General features: G+C 35.8%; 1 protein-coding gene across 1 annotated transcript; it reads right to left on the bottom strand.

The window, feature by feature from the left end:
• Positions 1-129: 129 nt before the first annotated feature.
• On the bottom strand, positions 130-4225 carry LOC132603973 (cytochrome c oxidase subunit 6b-1-like). The gene is made up of 5 exons (XM_060317275.1): positions 4069-4225; positions 1954-2268; positions 1783-1865; positions 1598-1679; positions 130-480 (listed from the first exon to the last, which is right to left on the bottom strand). Exons 1-5 carry the CDS (start codon positions 4090-4092, stop codon positions 427-429), a joined length of 558 nt encoding a protein of 185 aa, XP_060173258.1. The 5' UTR covers positions 4093-4225; the 3' UTR covers positions 130-426.
• Positions 4226-20707: the final 16482 nt, after the last annotated feature.

Raw genomic sequence — 20707 nt, 5'->3', positions numbered from 1 at the left:
CTTCTAGTTGGGTTAAAAATCATCAGTGTCATGAACAAGGACAACGTAGTACATAAAAACACCAACAAGCATAATGTTTTTTGATTAGGTGGATAGTGCTAGCTAATATAACGAAGAAGATAAACAGTGTGATGGTAACATTCAGCTTTTATTGCAGGACATGTTTATCCTCCAACCGAAAGTTTTAAGTGTCTTAACAGACTCTACTGGATGATAAGAAGTAGAAGATTCCAGTAAATATATTTGTATTCTAAGTTATCACAAGTAAGGATCCTGAACCATTCTCTTTGTAGCAGCAAACTTATTATAAGCTTACACTAATTCCATTTAGAAAGGCAAAACTTTATTGATCACAATTTGTTCACAGAGAACTTCCTATCTATTTGAGAGTTCAGATGCAGCAGAGTTGGAACCAAAATATGCTGTTTACAGTGGTCCTGGAAAGGTGCCATTCTCCCTCTGCTCATTCCATCTATCGATCTGCAGCCACAATTAATCAAAGAATGTTATCGTCAAAAGGAAACCCAAAAGAAGCTAACAACATGAGCATGCAAAGAAGCACAACATGCACTTAAAATAATATAACAAACTTGCGAACAATTCCTATTCTCCTTCAAAATAATAGATAAAAGATTGCTTTCACTCGTCTATTTCTATCAAGAATAGGCACATTGGTTCATTTGTTACCACCCCTTTCTTTAAGTATTACCTAATCACTTGCTCACGGAGAGATTCATATCTTCGAACTACTGGGATATTGACTTGTTTAGTCTCAGTAATTATGTCAGCAGGATTTTAATTTGAATAACAGCTTTTACCAATGGTAACCACACAGCTCGCTAAGCCAGATCTAGCACAACCACAGCCCCAAGTATGGATGATCCGAGAACTACGGATTCCACCTGCAATAACTTTGCCATGCAATTGGATCATCACTCTACTAAAACCCTCACCCATCAATTAAGTAAAATTAATATCAACACCGATTCAGAGCTCTACCAGTGACCCAATGACTACTCTTAGACCAACTAAACTCTGCCCTATGAGACCACTGCTAACATCATTGGACTCCACAGAAGTCAATACCCTCTTGGACTCTTTACTCTCCAAATTTCACCTGTACTTTCATCATCTGAAAAGTGTTCTGAATCCTTTTCTTCAATGTTTTTGTATATAGGGATTTGGTGTCGTATTTTGGGATTGCTCTGCTGTTGAGAAAAGCACCAAGAATCTTTTCTGGTGACTTCACAAATGCTAATAAAGTAAGTTATGCATTCTATATACTTTTAAACCAATCGAGACATTAACATTTCAAGTTTTAGTGATTCTATTACTTGCATTCAAATTTATAAATCAAGACTATCACTCCACTTTAGATCCTGTAGAAGGGAAAATTGGTTTTATAAGTGGGCTGGTGACTTCTACTTCAATATTTGCCCGTAGTTTAGTTGAGCATTTAGATTCGGCATGAGTACACAAGTAAAACCAAGAGCTATACATACATTCCATACATATTAATATGTATACACATAAATACACACATAATACATAATCCAATCTTGCAAAATGCAAAAAGTAAAATACAAATCAAACATACCCATTCACCAGGGCAAAGGGATCGATAATACTTGGCAAACTTATCACATTCAGGAGCGCCTTCACCTTTTGCAGCTATGCATCTGAAAGACAAACCAACCAAATATATTTGATGCTTCATGGATAGATTACAAAATTACATACAAACACAAAAGAGCAATAGACAGTATAGCTATGTTTACTGACCGATGATATTCAATATATCTTGTGAAGCAGTGCCTTGTCTGATTCGTAGTAGGGAAGCGGAAGTCAGCAGGCGCCGTCTCAAGCTAGTTGACAATCATGACAAAAACAAATCAATAAATAAGACATAGCCAGGACACAGAAAGTCAAAATTGATTTCCCAGTCAATCTAACCTTAATCTCAGGGGTCTCATCCACGGATTCTTGATTCTCATTCCCAGAAGTCTCAGCTTCAGTACTTTCGGCGCTTTCTTCACTGGCAGCCTCTACAGGAGGAGAGGCTTCATTGTTTTCCGGTGCTGCTGAGTCAGAGGCTCCGCTGCTTTCTTCAGATGCAGCAGGCGCAACTTCACTACTCTCAACCGCTGGGGTTTCCTCAGTTTTGGAACTATCTTCCTCAGATGCAGCAGTTGAAGAGGTCTTAACCTCAGTTTCTTCCACTGGATTTGCCACTGTGGATTTCGCTTCTTTCTCTTTCAGTAAATATTGCTGTACATCCAGGATTTCGAGAAAAAAAATATCACTTGCTTAAAAAAATCTATCAGGTAAAAGAGAATCTCAGAGGAATAACAAAGCAAACGGTTTTTGATGTGTCCTATAATAGAGCTATTGGAAATCCCACAGAAGTATTGTCGATAAAAATAATTTCCATGGTAGCGCCCACATTCATCAATAATATCCAAATAACAGAAGACTTGAAGAGCTTACAAGCTCGTAAATAGGCAAAGGAGATATGCCATGATTTGGAAAAGAAAGTTTGTCATTTGCTCAAAAATCTTCTATTAGGGAGAAGTGATAAATATTAATAGATGGCTCTATACAGGGCGCAGGGGGCAGTAAACTTTGGACTTACGTAGGTTAAAAACAATACTAAGACAAATTTCAATATTAGTTTCAGTTACATCTTATGCAGCCAGCTTCTGACAAACATAACGAGCAAATACTTGATAAAGGAAAGCCACTTTCTTTGGCCTTCCTTTTCATTTACTTCAAATTTTCCGAAAACAGCTTTTTACACAACTTCCTTACCAACCAAACAAAGGTATATTATATTTCCCCTAAACAAAACATACACTGGAAATGAGCCACATGTCTTTTCATTTCTCTTTCTCTTCACTTTTGCACCTAGACACCTTAATAGGCAAATAACAAATTCCATTTACTTTAGTTAGGGATGACAAACGCGGCAGCATGAGGCGCGTGAAGCATTACCCTGCAAGAGTTTTAGCCCACCCGCCCCGCTTAGCATATTCTCTATTTTTACCGCCCCATCTTGTGCAGAACTATTCTGCACCGCTTCATTTTTTTTTTCTTTTTCTCCACTTTTAACATGTCATTAATCTCTTTTTTTTAAACCCCCCCCAAATAACCGCCGCAACAACCAAAATCCTAAAACATAGAAAGGGAAACAGCCAAATAGTAGCCAATAAACTGAACTTTATCAAATTAGAACTAGCAACAGTGAAACATCTAATGACCATCAGCTGTTTATTTGCTCTCAAAATATTGACTTAGTGGCCATTTGGCCATGAATATTTTTTACTTTTTTCCGCAATTGTATTCGGGAAATCATGTTTGGTCATAAATTTCCAGAATTTTCCGGAATTTTAAAAAAACCCCAAAATAAGTTGTTTTCACTTTTTTCACTTGGCAAAAATTCAAAAACATCTCTAGTTTGTATTCATGGCCAAACACAACTTCAATTTCTAAATACCATGTTTCACTTTGAAAACAAAAACCCACTTTTTTTCATTGGCCCTTAATTAGAGACCAAATTTTCTATGAATTTAAACCAGATTCAACAATATCAAATTCGTCCATCAAGATTTGTTTTTTTAAAAAAAAAAAAAAAAAAAAAGAATCAATCAACTACAGCTAAATCCAAATTACTGAGATCCACTCTCAGTATTCATTCCTTTCTATTAAAAACATGGCAAGAATATATCATCAACTATCAAATTAAGATTAAAAAAAAAACACAATTGAACCATCAAAAGATACCAAATCAATAAAAGATACTCCCAATGTCTGTCCCAATTCATGTGATACAGTTCGGATTTCAAGAGTCAAAGAAGAAAAAAAATTATTGCGATTTTTATTTGTATACCTTTTAAATTGTTAATTAATGTGACTTATATAGTAGTTTTTAAATATATAAATTATTTTAAAAAAAACTTAAAAAATTATATATCCGAATTTAAGATCAAAATAAAGAAGTTTGACTCTCGAAATTCAAACTGTATGACGTAAATTGAGATCAAGGAAGTACTGAAAAGAGAATAATAGTACCTCGGACAAAGATGGAGTGGCCATTACAACAAAGGAAATTAGCAGATTGCTTAGGATGTTTTTTAGTACAAAAGTGTAGAAACTAACGGAAAAGTGAAGGCTATGTGCCACTAAGACCCGTTGCGGATATTGAGCTAAGGCCCATGGGCCTAACAAGTTCCCTGTCTTTACTGGGCTTTGTAATTTGGGCTTTCTAGTTTTCCATTAGGGCGGTTTTTGGATAAATATGATTTTTTTTTTTTTGGCAACTTACATAAATAACTATCTTTTAGGAGCAACTAATCATCCGCAGCTACCTTTTTCATATTTACAATTCGTAACTATATTAGACATTTTTGCTGAATTTGACTGTATGTGAATATATTTTGAATACACTGTTCAGTTGTATCTAACCTTATCTGATGTCACATGTATTTGACTGTATTTAAATGTATTCGAGTTGCCAAGAAGTTGAATGTATTCACTGTATTTGAATGTATTTCAGCAAAATTTCAAATACACTGTGTACATTCAAAATACATATGAAGCCAAATACATACAGAGAAGCAAATAATACATTCAGATACAACACAAGAAGCAAAATACATATGAGTTACATATGACGAAATACGCTTAGATATGAGATAAAGGAGAAAAAGTCGTGGATTCCGGCTAAACGAGATGCATTTTAAAAGGAAGAATACAATCAAAATAGGTCGGATCTCTGGCGAAATATAAAATACCACTGTATTTACACCAAAAAATGAAGAATACATTCAAATCCTTTTAAAAAGTACACTATATTCGGGTGTATTGTATTATTCAAATACATAATTTCTCCTTCGAAATACAGAAATACAAGCGAATAAAAAAAAAAACACTCTATGTACACTTAAAAAAAGGAGAATACAGTCAAATCCGATCGGATCTCCGGCGAAAATACAAAATACACTTTAGATCTCTGACTCGCATTTAACCACGCGCCGGTGAACGCAAAATCCTCACTCGCACTCTTCCACGTGATAACGTTCAAATCCACTCCTCAAAGAGAAAGTGTACACGGCCGTATGCAATATAATTTACCCAACTATGAGTCGGGGTCGATCTCACAGGGAATAATATGCTAGGCGATTTAAACAAGTAAGGAATTATCACTTTCTACGCTAAGCCAAACACTTGATAATAATTTGGTTTTTTGATGAAATTATAACTAATGCAAAAATGTAAACTAATCTAGAAAGCGAATAAAATGATCAATGGCCACAAGCATGGATACAAGGAACTCTCAAGTAACGATTCAATGTATTTTATGATATCACAACTACGAGAGGGTTTATGTTAATAGACAATGGTTTCTAAAATCTCATTGAAAGTCTTCCAACCAAACTCTAAGCTTTTCCAAGCCTTAGAATGTGATATCAAGCACAACCAATTGAATCTCAAGTAACTTTCCTATTCCTAGTTCAAGTTATTAGATGGGTTTAATGACCCAAATTCTTGTTAATTAATCTTTCCCAACCTAGATTTCCTCTTCCGAGCTCAACCAAAGTAAATAGGCGAGTCTTAGGGTTAGCTAATCCCTTAAGAAACATTAAAGAACAAGATTAATTAAATCAACAAAGACCCAATTCAATAGCAATAAAAATCATTCAATACATAAGCAAAACAAGAGTTTCATCCAACACTTTAATCATAGAATATTTCCATAAACAAGATTCAAGTGAAGAAAATAAATACTACACACTTAGATATACAATACAAAATAAGGAATTAAAGAAATGACTTAAAGGTTCAAGAAATGCTCAACCAAATCTTCAAATCTCCAACCCCAAAGTATGGTGTAGGAACCTAGTATCCAAAACTTGTATGAAATGGCCAAAGATCAGTTTTACAAACCCTAGCATTCTATTTATAGAAGTGCCAAAACGGGAATAAAATTTGGACAAAAATACCCTGCGTGCACAACATGCTACTCGCATCTTGTGTCGCAGGTGCAACATGCGAGTCGCATGTTATGCCAATTTCTCTGTCAGCACATGCTGCTCGCATGTTCAACATGCTGCAGCAAGTGCTACTAGCATGTGCTGCCAGAAAGTGCTTCTTGTTCTATTTTTGCTCTGTTATGCTCTCCGGGCATCTTATCCTACAAAACAACATAAATACACAAAAAGTAACAACAAAAGTGCTTGAAGAGTCACAAAAGCTTAAGGAATTAGCATCGAATATCCCGTAATTTCACGGCACATCAACACCCCCAACTTAAAGTCTTTGCTTGTCCTCAAGCAAATCAAAACAAAAATCTCAATGAGGATCCATTTTAAGCACAAAAACATGACTTTGGTTGGTACCAACAATTAGGCTACAAGCATGTGAAGCTTCAACCAAATAACTCCCTCATTTCAAAATACAATTTCAAGAATGCAATGGAGATTTAAAACCATCAAGTAACAACACTCAAGCTTCAATAAGTGACTCAAAACCACTAGCTTACTAGATATGCTCAGTTGACTCAACTTTGAATTTTTCAACATCACCAATCTATCGTAATCCATATGCCCTCACAAGAAAGAAAGTCCCAAAATCACTATATTCACAACAACGACGCAAGGGACAAATACACAAAAGTCACTCACATTCAACAAAGAAGTTCTAGTGCTAACAAATATCACACCATAAGCTTGCCCTTATTTTCGTTCATCACTAACTCAAGAACATTCGGTTGGAGATCACATAGGGACTTTTTAAGCTTGTAATGTAGGCTTAGGGAAGGGTGGGATAAGTATTTGGGATACAAGTGACTACGCCCTCCTTGAACACTACACATACCTTTTGTCCACTTTCCTCTTCATTTCAAAAGATCACTCCTTCCTTTGCACACTAGTTTCCCCAATTATTCCAACTTCTTTTTGTGCAACTATTTTCTTGATTTCTATTTTTTTTTTTTTGGCACAAAAAGTTTGCAACCTTTTTGTATTTTTCAAATTTTCTTCCTTTCTTTTGAATTTTTCACAACACCAACCTTCACCACTCTCAAGCAACACTAACACCCCCAACTTAGGCTTTTGGCCTCAAATTCACAATTTCATGTTCAAAGAGGGAAAGGTTCAAAAGAGAGATTTTTCATCAAACAGGGTAAAGGCTTGTAATGTGGCAATCAAAGAAAAGGTCATAGGCTCAGATGGGGTTACTAGTGATATTATTTATGCAATGGTAGGCTAGAAAGGCTAAAGAAGCTTTTTCAAAAATCACAAAGATATCCCAAGGTCATCTCTCCAACCAACATAATCAAAATTAGCATTGAACGATTAATCGGGCAAGTTCTAGATGATAAAAGTAAACACAAGAATTATTCAACAAACACTCACCACACATGGCATATGAACCAGTCTGGATGGATCAATTTTACTTCCTAAGCAAGAACAACTAGTGCAATATCTCATAATCCAAAGTAAACACAACTAGAAGGTAAAGAGTCACCAAATGAGCCAAAAAGTTGTCACAAATATCATTCTTTCCTATGCACCTTGCTTTTTAACTTTCACAAAACAATTTGGAGGGATATTCGCATTTCAATTTCACATGCAAGAGACTAACTCTATTAGTACCAAACAAGCCAAGAGTTTTCACATTTTTTCTCAAAGGAGCACCTACACCTAAACTACAAGACTAATGAAAGAAAATAAAATAATAAAAGTGACTAATCCACAACATGTCAAAAGAACGAAATTTTCAAAAATTTGAGCAAGTTCCAAAATATAATGTGCTACCACATGCCACCCCCAACTACAAACATTGCAGTGTCCTCGCTGCACATAATCAAAACAAAACATAAAATAGTTTGAGGGAAATTAAAAAAAAAATTGTATTGTCACGACCTGCGAACAGTACCTGCGACTCGCAGACATGACCTGCGATTCGCAGGTGATGTCACCTGATTTTTTAAATTTTTTTTTACTGTCAGCACCTGCGACTCGCAGGCATGACCTGCGAATCGCAGGTGATGTCACCTGAAATCTTTTTTCAGCAGCAACTACTGGTTTGGGGCTGCTCTAAAAACCCGACCTGCTCAAAACAACTCCAAAAATTATGATTGCAGATTAGTCAAAAGCAATAAAATAAACTATTCTAAAAAATAAAATTTAAAAAACGACTAAAAAAAATAAATTTAAAACGATGGGTTTCCTCCCACCAAGCGCTTGAGTTAACGTCGCGGCATGACGGTTACCAATTTCACCACTTTTCCCTCCATTTAGAAGATATGAATTTGCGCCCCAACTTTGAATCAAGCTCATGATGATGCTCATGGGGCGATGGTAGAAAAGCAAGGAGGCCAACTTTCGGGTATCGCATTTTGCACTTCTTGGCCTGTAAGTGAGGCATGCCATTTTGTCTTCTTGGCATAGCAAACTTCAAAATGAAAACGCTTTCTTCTTCATCTCCAAAATTCTCCATAGGCTCGGTTAGGTCAACTTCCATTTCACTAACCAAGCATAATGTTGAAAAATGGTTGGAATGTGGTCTAAGGCGCTCCATTTTTAAATTCGCTCCATTTTTGGCATCCTCACCCACAAATGAACTAGAGTCCTCAAAAATTATTTTGTGAGCCTTTTTATTCAACTCTAGTATCATTTCTTCAACTTCGGCATCTTGCATTATTTTTGGGTTGGTCGGTTGGCAATTCATCATTAGCTCTTGAAAATCAATCTTGACCACTTTTTCATTGGAAACCAACTTAAAACTACTATCCATGACTATTTGATGTTGAGTATTGCATACCTCAACTTTTGCATTCAATTCGGCTTTCAAGTCACGGATAGCAATTTCAAGTTTCTTCAACTCTTGACTTTGCTCAACATGGATTTTTAAAATTTCTTCCATCATCCTCGAAATGCCTTCACGATGATCCCCATAGGCTTCAAGTTGTTGAGCTTGAGTCATAAGCCAATCTTGGCTCACAATTTCCACTTTGTCAAGGCCTTCTTCAAGTTGAGAGTCATTCAAAGCTTGTAAAAATTCACCCTTGGAGAAATTCATGTTTTGGCCACTTTCTTGTCTACTTTCAACACCCTCAAGTTGTTGAGCATTATGAGCCTGAACCAATAATTTCATTTGATCCTCCAAGGTGTGAATAACTTTATCATTGCAATTAATTGCTTGCCTCAAGTCATCAAGTGGTAGCCTCAAGTCCTTAACTGCTAAGTCCTGTTTTTCCACTTTTTCAAGGATGATCTCCAACATGAGCATTATCCTCTCATTTTGAGCATTTGAGGCTTCTTCCACTTACATATCCCTACTATCATCAAAATCAAAACTAGAATAGCCATAGTGGGGGTTCGGGGAAGGGAAGGACAAATAAGCACAATTATCCCAATGACCATTTTGACCACCACACCTATCACAAATACTCCACTCATAGGTTTGGAATTGTGCGCACAATCCGCCCCCGGGAGAATTCAAACAATTTTGCCATGAGTGTGGTCCTCCACAATAAAGACAAGGGTCATCAAAGTATGAACAACTACCATCCGACCAATTTTCATTATATGATGCCATTTTTTTTATTTTATATAAAAATCAAATAAAGCAACAACACAAATATTCACAAGTTTGGACCAAAGCAAGCAAGCTTAAATCTCAAACTAACTCAAATACGCCAAATTGTCCCCGGAAACGGCACCAAATTGATAATGTCCAAATCCACTCCTCAAAGAGAAAGTGTATAGGGTCGTATGCAATATAATTTACCCAACTATGAGTTGGGGTCGATCCCACAGGGAATAATATGTTAGGCGATTTAAACAAGTAAGGAATTATCACTTTCTACGCTAAGCCAAACACTTGATAATAATTTGATTTTTTGATGAAATTATAACTAATGCAAAAATGTAAACTAATCTAGAAAGAGAATAAAATGATCAATGGCCACAAGCATGGATACAAGGAACTCTCAAGTAACGATTCAATGTATTTTATGATATCACAACTAAGAGCGGGTTTATGTTAATAGACAATGGTTTCTAAAATCTCATTGAAAGTCTTCCAACCAAATCAATGAATTTCACTCTAAGTTTTTCCAAGCCTTAGAGTGTGATATCAAGCACAACCAATTGAATCTCAAGTAACTTTCCTATTCCTAGCTCAAGTTATTATATGGGTTTAATGACCTAAATTCTTGTTAATTAATCTTTCCCAACCTATATTTCCTCTTCCGAGCTCAATCAAAGTAAATGGGCGAGTCTTAGGGTTAGCTAATCCCTTAAGAAACATTAAAGAACAAGATTAATTAAATCAACAAAGACCCACTTCAATAGCAATAAAAATCATTCAATACATAAGCAAAACAAAAGTTTCATCCAACACTTTAATCATAGAATATTTCCATAAACAAGATTCAAGTGAAGAAAATAAATACTACACACTTAGATATACAATACAAAATAAGGAATTGAAGAAATGACTTAAAGGTTCAAGAAATGCTCAACCAAATCTTCAAATCTCCAACCCCAAAGTGTGGTGTAGGAACTTAGTATCCAAAACTTGTATGAAATGGCCAAAGATCAGTTTTACAAACCCTAGCATTCTATTTGTAGAAGTGCCAAAACGGGAACAAAATTTGGGCAAAAATACCCTGCGTGCACAACATGCTACTCGCATGTTGTGTCGCAGGTGCAACATGCGAGTCGCATGTTGTGCCAAAACCGTAGCATGTTGTGTCAATTTCTCTGTCAGCACATACTGCACAACATGCTGCTCGCATGTTCAACATGTTGCAGCAAGTGCTACTAGCATGTGCTGCCAGAAAGTGCTTCTTGTTCTATTTTTGCTCCGTTTTGCTCTCCGGGCATCTTATCCTACAAAACAACATAAATACACAAAAAGTAACAACAAAAGTGCTTGAAGATCACAAAAGCTTATGGAATTAGCATCGAATATCCCGTAATTTCCCGGCACATCACCACGCGCCGGTGAAAACTGCTCCAGTCGAAGTTTAATGCGAGGACTTTGGGATATTTGATTATTTGCAGGAGGTCTCAAGTTTGAAGATTGAAATTTGATTAATCTAGATCTTGATAAAGTCTGAAAATTTTAAAAAGAGATCTGATGACACATAAAGATTTCAAGAACGAGAAGTGGTGAAATTTAATCCATGGCCGGCCGGAATTCATGGCGATAGAGCAGATCTGAACTGAAAATTCAGCTGCCGAAGTAAGTTTTGCTTGTTCTTCTACGACACCGACATGGCGGCATGTATGACAGAAGTAATGGCGACGGAATGTGGTGGTTGCTTGTGGTTTACGGAGCTTCGATTTTTCGTCGGAGGAGAGCTCCGGCAGTCGTGTGAAGGAGAGGGAAATGAGAGAGGTGCCGTTATCGTGGTTCGTCATCGGAGCTCCGGCAGTGGGGCGGCGGCAGTTGTGTTAGTGAATAGGAAGGAGAGAGAAATGTTTTTAAGATTTGGAGATGATGGAAAATCTGAAATGTGTAGTGAGGGAGAATAGAGAGAGGTCTATGTATTTTGGTATAGCTATGATGAGTAAATTGAAAATTCATTGTAGCTATGAAAAGTAAATAAATTAAAAGGTAGTTATTATCAATAATTATCTCTTAGAGGTAGCTATGCCAAGTAATTATTCCTTTTTTTTAGATATTTTTCTGCTACATGACGAAAAAGGCCACTTGATTATTCCGTTATGTGGGCCCACTTAGCTCAGAGGTTTAGGGCATCACATTTGTAATTATTATTTTTTTGCGCACCATTGCCCTTTGTATGGACTGGTCTTTAATTTTGCCCCTCAAATCACTGGTCTTTAATGTTTGTCATTGCTTCTCATTTAATGAAAAATTTGTGGGTCAAAGTACCCTTATCCACTGGTCTATGAAATCAAAGATTTTGGGCTCGATCCCTAGCAAAGGCGATGAATTCGTTGTTTTCTTACCAAAAAAAAATCGCAAGGCAAAGTTTCATGCCATGTCCGGCATAAGTTGTATAATAACTAATTCACAACGCATAATTTTATACAAACTTTTCCTTGTCCGGTATAATTTCTGTAGGAATTAAATTTTTTCGGCATAAGTTGTGTAGTGCCGAGTGAATTAGTCACTACACGGAAAATTTAATTCCTACAAAAATTATGCTGGATAAGCCATAGTTTAGGGTCATAGATAAGGGTAGGCTGAATTTTTATTTTATTTTTTCCATGTCAAGGATATTTTCACCCACTTTTTGTTACTTAGAGTGTCGAAGGGAAAAAATTAAAGACCAGTGATTTGAGGGGCAAAAATTAAAGACTACCCTAAGATAAGGGCATTCATGTGAATGACCCAAATAATGCGATGGTCATCTCTATGGGAAAATTAAGTTGCTTGTCCATTTGAGCATCTAGTTTGTCAATTTTGGCCCAACTATCCACTTCTTACCCCAATTAACCCTTCGACAATTTGATTTGCAAGTCTCTCACCCACTGTTTTTTGGATTTGTCTCTCTCGTGGCCTTTTTTATCTCCTTCCACGCTTTCCCTAAGCTCTCCACTCCATTAGCTCATTTCCCTTTCCCCATATTCTTCTTTCTCTACTTCTCTCTGTTTCTTCCTTTTTTTTTTCTATTGTTTTTGCCCAGCTAAGTTATATTTTTGTTTTAACAGATTAGGTCAATAATTCATTCATCATCAGTGATTTTGATATCTTTTCCTCTATGAAAGCTATCACGCCCCGAACCATGGCCTGGGCAAAACACGGCACTCGGTGCCATACTACATGTGACCGAGCGAACCACATGGCTTACTGAATCATCATGAGGCATACATGAGCGGAAATATAACATGAATGTGATCAGCTTTTATAAAACATGAGAATCATAACATTAATAAAATACTGATTTAAAACATGAATGCGGAAATATTGTAAATGAGCCAAAATGGCTATCCGACTCTGAACATCTGACATGACATGTCTGACTAGTCTAGTCTATGAAACCTCTATCATGAGTCTGACTGGCAAACATACTTGCGGGGACAAGGCTCCCAGCATACCTTAGATGCATAGCTATTCATAAAATAAAGAGTTGACTAAACCCCGAATGAGATGGGGCTCACCAATAAGCTGATACGAATGTTGTCCTACTGAGCAGATGCGTCGTCCTGTAAATTAGTACCTGCATCGTGAAATGCAGGCTCCCGGGCAATAAAAAGGGGACGTCAGCACATTGAATGTACTGGTATATAAAGCAATTGAATGAAATAACATGGGACATGGAATATCATAATAGTGACTGAATTGAAACATGATCATGAACATGAGTACATATACATATATAACATGTGTAAAGTATCGTGAGTAGGGAGAGCAGTAAATATAACCGACAACATGGTCTGGTACTTGCGTCCTACCAGTAGAACACTCATACCTTGCCAGGGACATGAGATTTTAATAACATTATGAAAGGATCCAGTCATTATGAGAGATCATCCTAAGCATGGGTGGAGCGACCCTCATCATACGATGGCTACGTAGTTTCAGGCTGCTTGAAGCCTTCTCTGTAATTAATGCAACACCCAAAAACATGAACATGGAAAATAAGTGGCACTTGCTGCCCATGGCTTTTCATGAATCATAACTTACATGTCCATGGATATCATTCGTCTTATTCTTGCATGAACTTATAAACATATATAGCTTTTCTTGAAAATATCATAATAGTTCATAAACTTGCATGTAAGAACCAATGGAATGTAAAGTATGGGTTTTCATGGATTACGAACAGATTCTCAATGATCATAATAATGCATCAAGAACACAATGAAGAATTTATAACAATTTAATACATAATATAATATGGGGCATGGACCTAGGGTTATCATGAATAGGTTAAAAACCCTAGTTTTCGTAATGCTTCATACTTTATGGAAGAAGAAGCGTGGGGAAGAACAATGATGTTCCCATACGTAGATAGCAACCCTATATACCTGGTAATGCTCCAATCTTTAAATAAAAATCTGAACTTGGAAGAAGAATTCTAATCCTTGGTCTTGGATTCCTTTAGGTGGTTCTCTTGAAAACTCTATGTTAAGAACATAAAATTCCTACTTAGAATTCATGGGTAATTGATGGAATTCACTTAGGATGGTCTTAAAGAGCTTACCTTGATGCTTGGAGAAGTTGAGAGGAGAGAACTTTCGTGTTAAGGCTTGAGAGGAATGAGACTTATGAAATAAAAACTGAATTCCCATCTTTTAATTGTTGCAGTCGCGACACTGTTACGGACCGTGTTACGGTCCATAACATTGGACCGTAACGCGTGTCAAAATTCCAGAGAAGGTCTAAGTTTTGAGGCTGAGTTACTAGACAGTGATTTTCGAAGCCTTACCCGTTACGATATGAACGACGGTCCATCCTTTGAAGCGTAATGCTGGGCTTTCTACTAAAACATATTTTCGATTCCAACACTCTCCTTCTTGGGTTTCTAACCTCCTGAGTCATGAATATGATTTAGTATAGATTTACAAGGTGTTACAAGAGCATCCCACTGGGTCTGGCTTCGATCATAGAATAATTCAAATAGTGAAAGTTCATGATGCTAACTCTTTCAGATTTCTTATTGGATTTTCTAATAACTTTGCTGGGAGGTGGGGGCCTGATATCTGTGTTACTTCTACATTCATCTCAAACCTCAATTAAAAATATTACTGGATAAAATTCGATCTTAATTTATTTTTGCAGTCAATTAGGCGTGCCACTTTTTAACTTTCCTTTAGATGTTGATGCTTGTAACAGGAACTGTCGTGGTTTTGATGGTTGAAATTATATATTTCGCATACAATTTAGGAGAAAAACGTAATAGGGTCATTATCTTAAAGTTTTTAATAATGAACTTATTAGAAGTTTTAAACATAAGAGAAACTTTTGAATTGTTATTACTTTTTCTGCAATGTCGTCGTTCATTTCCACATCAAAGGCCATTAGGCGTTTAGTTGCACATCAGAACGTGTAAAAACAAAGGTTAGGTATTAATAAACCCGGTTGGGGATTAGAAAATCATGTTCAAGTTCGATGCTTAAGTATAAGAATGTGTATGTAATATATATGTAATGTCTAATGGTGTATAAGGATGTATATGTAAAGATATAAAAGAAGTTGTGCAACTTATATATGTCTATAAGAACAGATACACTATCTATACACTGCAATTTGAGTTGGTTTCATGTGTTTATACATGATTATACAAAGAATTTATTATATATACAAAGTATATGTAATGTTTATATATATCTATACAGAACATATACATTATCTATACACCGATGATACAGTAGGTTACATCGATTGCAAACTAGATGCATAGGCAGTATATATGGGTTATTTGCCTAATCTTTATCTCCCAAATACTTCAGTCGCAGACCTGTTTCCCATCCTACCTTAGTCGCTACCGAAACCCCAGCCACCATCAAAACAGCGGTGTCATTGTCCTCTTTTCCATCCCTTTCTTCTTCTGCAGTGTCGAAGAAAATCATCATCGAATTTTCGCCTTCTAAAGCACCTGGAAATAGCTCGCCTTCAAACTCCATTGAAATTTCGGTTGAGCAATCTTCTTCGAGGATATAGCTCCATTGAGGTCGATCTATCTTTGAGGAAAGACTTTTCATCTTCTTTTTCTTTTTGTGTTGAAGTGATTTTTGTATTGTTATGGTGGAACAGTGGTGGTTATGGTCCTGGTAGTGCTTTAAAGGTGGAACGAATGTTTTCTGGTGTATAAACAATATATTTTAATGTATGTTATTGTATGTCCTATTTATTGCACAGTACATACAGTGACATACACACGACATACAATGACATGCAGTGTGTCTATCATTGTATATGTGTATGTCAATATATATCAGTATAGTCATGCGCACTAAAGTGTATAGATTGATCTAGTATGGCATGCAATATGTGTATATCACTATATATGTGTATGTTAATGTATATCAGTATAACCATGCGCAGTAAAATGTATAAATTGATATATGTATGACATACAGTAGATATGCATATCACTGCATATGTGTATGTCAATGTATATCAGTATAGTCATGTGCTGTAAAGTGTATAGACTGCTATAGGTATGACATATAATGATATACAATGACATACAAGATATACGTGGAGAGAAGAGTTTTGGAGGTCATGAGAAAGAACTCCAGTGAAAAAAAACCAACATACAGAGTTAGCGGGTGGGATGGGGACAACAACAAAAAATGAAGACTATTATGGGAGAGAAGCTTCCACAATTTTCTGACAGAGCAATGGCGATCATACTCAGTGTGTGAGATGGGTACAATAGCAACTAGGGTTTGTGGAAAGAGAAGACAAAATTTGTAATTTTGTGGGATTTGTTAGACGTTAGATATGTTTTGAAATGATTTTGTTGCTATTTTTGGAAAGTTGAATAGTATTTATTGCTAGTTATGGTAATTATGAATTTATTGTCATATATCTAGGAAATTATTCTTTTACTTTACCTCGTTAAGAAGTTTTTTGAGAGAGTCACGCTCCATACATTTGTGAAGATGACTTATGGTGATTCCTAGATTTTTAAGTAAAATTCTAGAGATTGTCGGGATTTCTTATTTGATACTAGCTAAGATTTGCCTTTACAACAAGCTGTGGTGATTCGTTAGAAAATCTAGTCAAATCCTGACGAATTGCTATAATTTTTTTAGCACTTGTGGTTGAATGTCATGATCCGGTTTTTAACAAAGTCGCTATCGACGCTGGATGCCTTTGCTTGATCGAGCGTACCTTCTTGGTTTTTTATTTTGTTCTAGTTCTATTGCGCAATATATCTCAACATAACTCAAAGGAATTTTAAATAAAATAACATTCTGTAAAAAAAAATCTTTCTTTTCTGTTGAATACATTGAAACAAAAGATAATGCAACGGTGGAAAAGTATAATGTAGGGTAAATATAGCTTATTTTGAATAGTGCAGGAAAAAATATGACCCTTTCCGTATTTAATAAAATTCAAGGGTTTTAGTCTTTTGAGTTCTTGTTAATGTTTAATTTTAACTTACGTATATTTAGAGTTTAAAATTTAAAAGTTACATATATTGCCCACTATAACCCAGAGGATAAGTCGATCCCCTTAATTTTTTTAAGTCCTGATTGACCCATTGTCAAACTCTCCGAGGCTCTAATTAACTCATGCACTCAACCAGTTCGATTTTGGTATCTCAATAATAGAGAATATATCAACTTTTTATCCTCGCAGTTTTATTAATGTGCGTACATGGTTTTAAATTTTGAGCTATCTCCTTGAAGTTTGATTTTTTTTTTTTTTTTTTCAATCTAACATAATAGTGTGAATCACTCATTTAATAACGAGACCCTAAAGTTATTCAACAAAATAAACCAATTTGGGGTTTATCAATTTGGATGAACTTTGTCTAATAATTAGAACATAGATTTAAATTACTTAAACCTTTATATATATCAATAAGATTTTTGACGACAAGAACCAAGGTATTGTATTGCAACAAATGACTAATATTTTATTAACTTGAAAGAACCTTCTATTGTTTCTCTTCTTTTTCTTCCGTCTCTTCCTTCTCTCCCTCGTTAGCCTCTTCCAAGAGATTATGAAATTTTATCATTTCAGTTCTTAGGGCGTCAATTTTTTGTACTATTATCTTTTAAAATAAGTTTTTCGAGAAAAGCTTTAATGAAGGATGGATAAAATGGAAAAATAATAGCCCCAATAGCAAAGGGTCCCCCCTTTTTGAGTAGACCCTTATTCCACTTGATAGAAAATTTGCCGGACTCTGTAACTCTTCTCTCCCTAATATACCGGTACCAGCGGCCAGTGAAACGATAATACCCAAGTTCAATTTTTTCCTTCCAGGTCTATTCCTCTGTCAACTCTGTTCATCACCAACAAGAACAACAACAGCAAAAATAGGTTCTTTAACCTCATACTAGCCGCTATTCGACGTGTTTCCAAAGGGTCACCTCTTTGTTGTCCGATGACGGTGGATGATCAGTTGGTAGTGTTGCATAACCGGCATCGATACATAGTTGTATAGAATCCTCATCACGAGCCTTTACAACCACATATTTCATCTTCCAAATTAGGGCAAATCTTATTGTTGGTTATGGGTATGATTCCCATAACCAATTATACTACATTATCAAAAAACTGTTGTGGGCTCGAGTATGGTCACAACGATTATGGCAGGAATTTTCACAAAAATATAAAGTACACCTACCCAAAATATATAAAACACTAAACATTCCTCGAGAAAACATCACCAATAGTGTAAAAATGAGACAACAAACCAACCCTGATCCTGACATAACCGTTGTGACCATACTTGAGCCCCCAACAGTTTTTGATAATATAGTATAATTGGTTATGTGCATCATACTCATAACCAACCACAAGATAAGCATGGCCTGCACTATCTCGGGCGATAGGAGCATAAGCTTCACCAACGCCATAGATGGTCCGAAAAATACCATGTATAGAAATTATAGAAATCAATCAAAGTTTTGATAATATCAAAGCACAAGTTGGAAGAACAGGGACTGAAAAGGGGAAATAAAATACTCACAGTTGGATTGTACACATTAAAAATTCCACAAATGCCAATATGGCGGGTAGATGCTATAATTTGGTGCCTAGCCAATGCCTCCAAAACAGCAACTTCGCCCCTCAATTCATCCCAACCAGTGATAGAAATTTTGGCATGTATCCTGCAATTGACAAAACATTAATTCAGTCTATAAAAAGAAGCTATGGTCAAGAAAAATATAGTTCTAGGAATGATAAGGAGATGTTTAACTCCTATTAAGTATCTCGACGCATCCTCCTAAAACTATTTAATGTTGTATCTGTACAAAGAGTCGAGTGGGGAGCTAGCTTGAGATTTAGGCTTAAGGAGTCTTCATAAATCTCCATTTCTGCCTCTGAATGGAATAAATTTAGATTTCTTGTTATCGTGAAATTCGTCATCAAGATGGATTACGCTTACATGAACAATCAACACATGTTGGCCTTTCATCATCATTTTTATTATAGTAATGCTATTTTCAGCTTTATCATAGTGCATATGAGAAAAAACCGTCATTTGCCTCGTTACTTCTTTCTTGTCAAATTCTAGAAGACCATTAAGGGGAGATGTGGATTGTGGAGGGATTAAGCTATTATGTTGTCATGTTGACTCTTTTTAAGTCGTTATCTTCTCACAATTGCTCTTTAGTATTTTAAAGTGGAAAGTGAACTGCCGCTCTGATTAAAAAGAGAGGTTATACCAATGAGATGCTCACAAACCTTTATGGAAGGAGGATTTTTTTTTTTAAATCAAGCAAGATTTCATTAAAAAGAAAGCATCCAGAAGATGCAAAGGGTTACAAAAGTTCTCATAAAATAAGAATAAAAGAAGCTCCTAAGAGCATCAGGAGGTTACAAAAGATTCAGAGTGACCTGCACCTAAACATCTAGAAAAGCAAAATGGCTCCTTAATACTTTAGATACCCTCCCGACAAGACTCATAGGTCGGTAATCCTTTAACCCAACTGCTTCTTTCTGTTTAAGGACTAGGGCTATGAAAGAAGCATGGCAAGCTTTAGAAAATCTACAGGATTGATAAAATGGTTTACAGCTGCTACAAAGTCTTCTCTAATAATGTCCCATGATTTTTGGTACAAGGCCATGGTAAAACCATCAGGCCGGGGAGCTTTATAAGGGGCACATTGGTAAATGACTTGTTTATTCTCTAAGCTCAAGATAGGATCAGTATAACGAAAACCATACCTGCAGAATTTCTTTACAGCAAATCCAGATATGTACAGATAATCTGTTTTTTTAGGGAGGTGTTGAACAACACCATCCTCTCGCTGAACTGCAACCTCGACAGCTCCAACTATCAGATCAATGAACACATGCGGGTAATAATTGGATTTCTCCGCCAAGCCTTGTAGCTTTTTGAATATTTTTTTATGTTGACTTTTAGCTTTCATGTATTTAAATTTTATATTTTAAAATTAGAAAAATTGCATAAATTGTTCACTAGAACCTGATCCATTGCTCAAAAGATTGTAGTGTGAGCCGATCCCCTTAACTTTTTAGGCCTAATTGACCCCTTCTCAAACTCGGATTGTTAGCCCATACATTCAACTAGCCCAATTTTGGTATCGTAATAATAGAAGAGAAGATAAGTCAGCTTTTTATCTTTATAGTTTTATTACAATTCATGTGCATACATTGGATTTCAAGTAACATTCTTAAAATATAAAATAATGTTCATAACACATAAATTTATAAATATCCAACAAAACATCATACTATGTTTTTTAAGTAGTCCTAAAATTTCTCAGTGTGAATGCTCTGACGAAGTATTAGTAGGTTATATTTTTTGATGTTTTTAAACATCTTATTTTAATGATGTAGTTTCGGATTTATATTTTAAAATTTAAATGTATAGATTGCCCATTAGAACCCGACCCCTTGTTTAAAAGATTGTTGTGTAAGCTGACCCCCTTTAACTTTTTAGTCCTGATTGACCACCTTCTCAAACTCTTTAGGGCCCATTAGTTCAAACATTCACCTAGCCTGATTTTGGTATCGTAATAATAGATGATATGTCAGTTTTTTATCTTTACAATTTATGTGCATACGTAGGTTT

This window comes from Lycium barbarum, chromosome 7 (assembly GCF_019175385.1).
Source record: "Lycium barbarum isolate Lr01 chromosome 7, ASM1917538v2, whole genome shotgun sequence".
Lineage (NCBI taxonomy): Eukaryota > Viridiplantae > Streptophyta > Magnoliopsida > Solanales > Solanaceae > Lycium > Lycium barbarum.
This window is presented reverse-complemented; position numbering and strand designations above follow the sequence as displayed.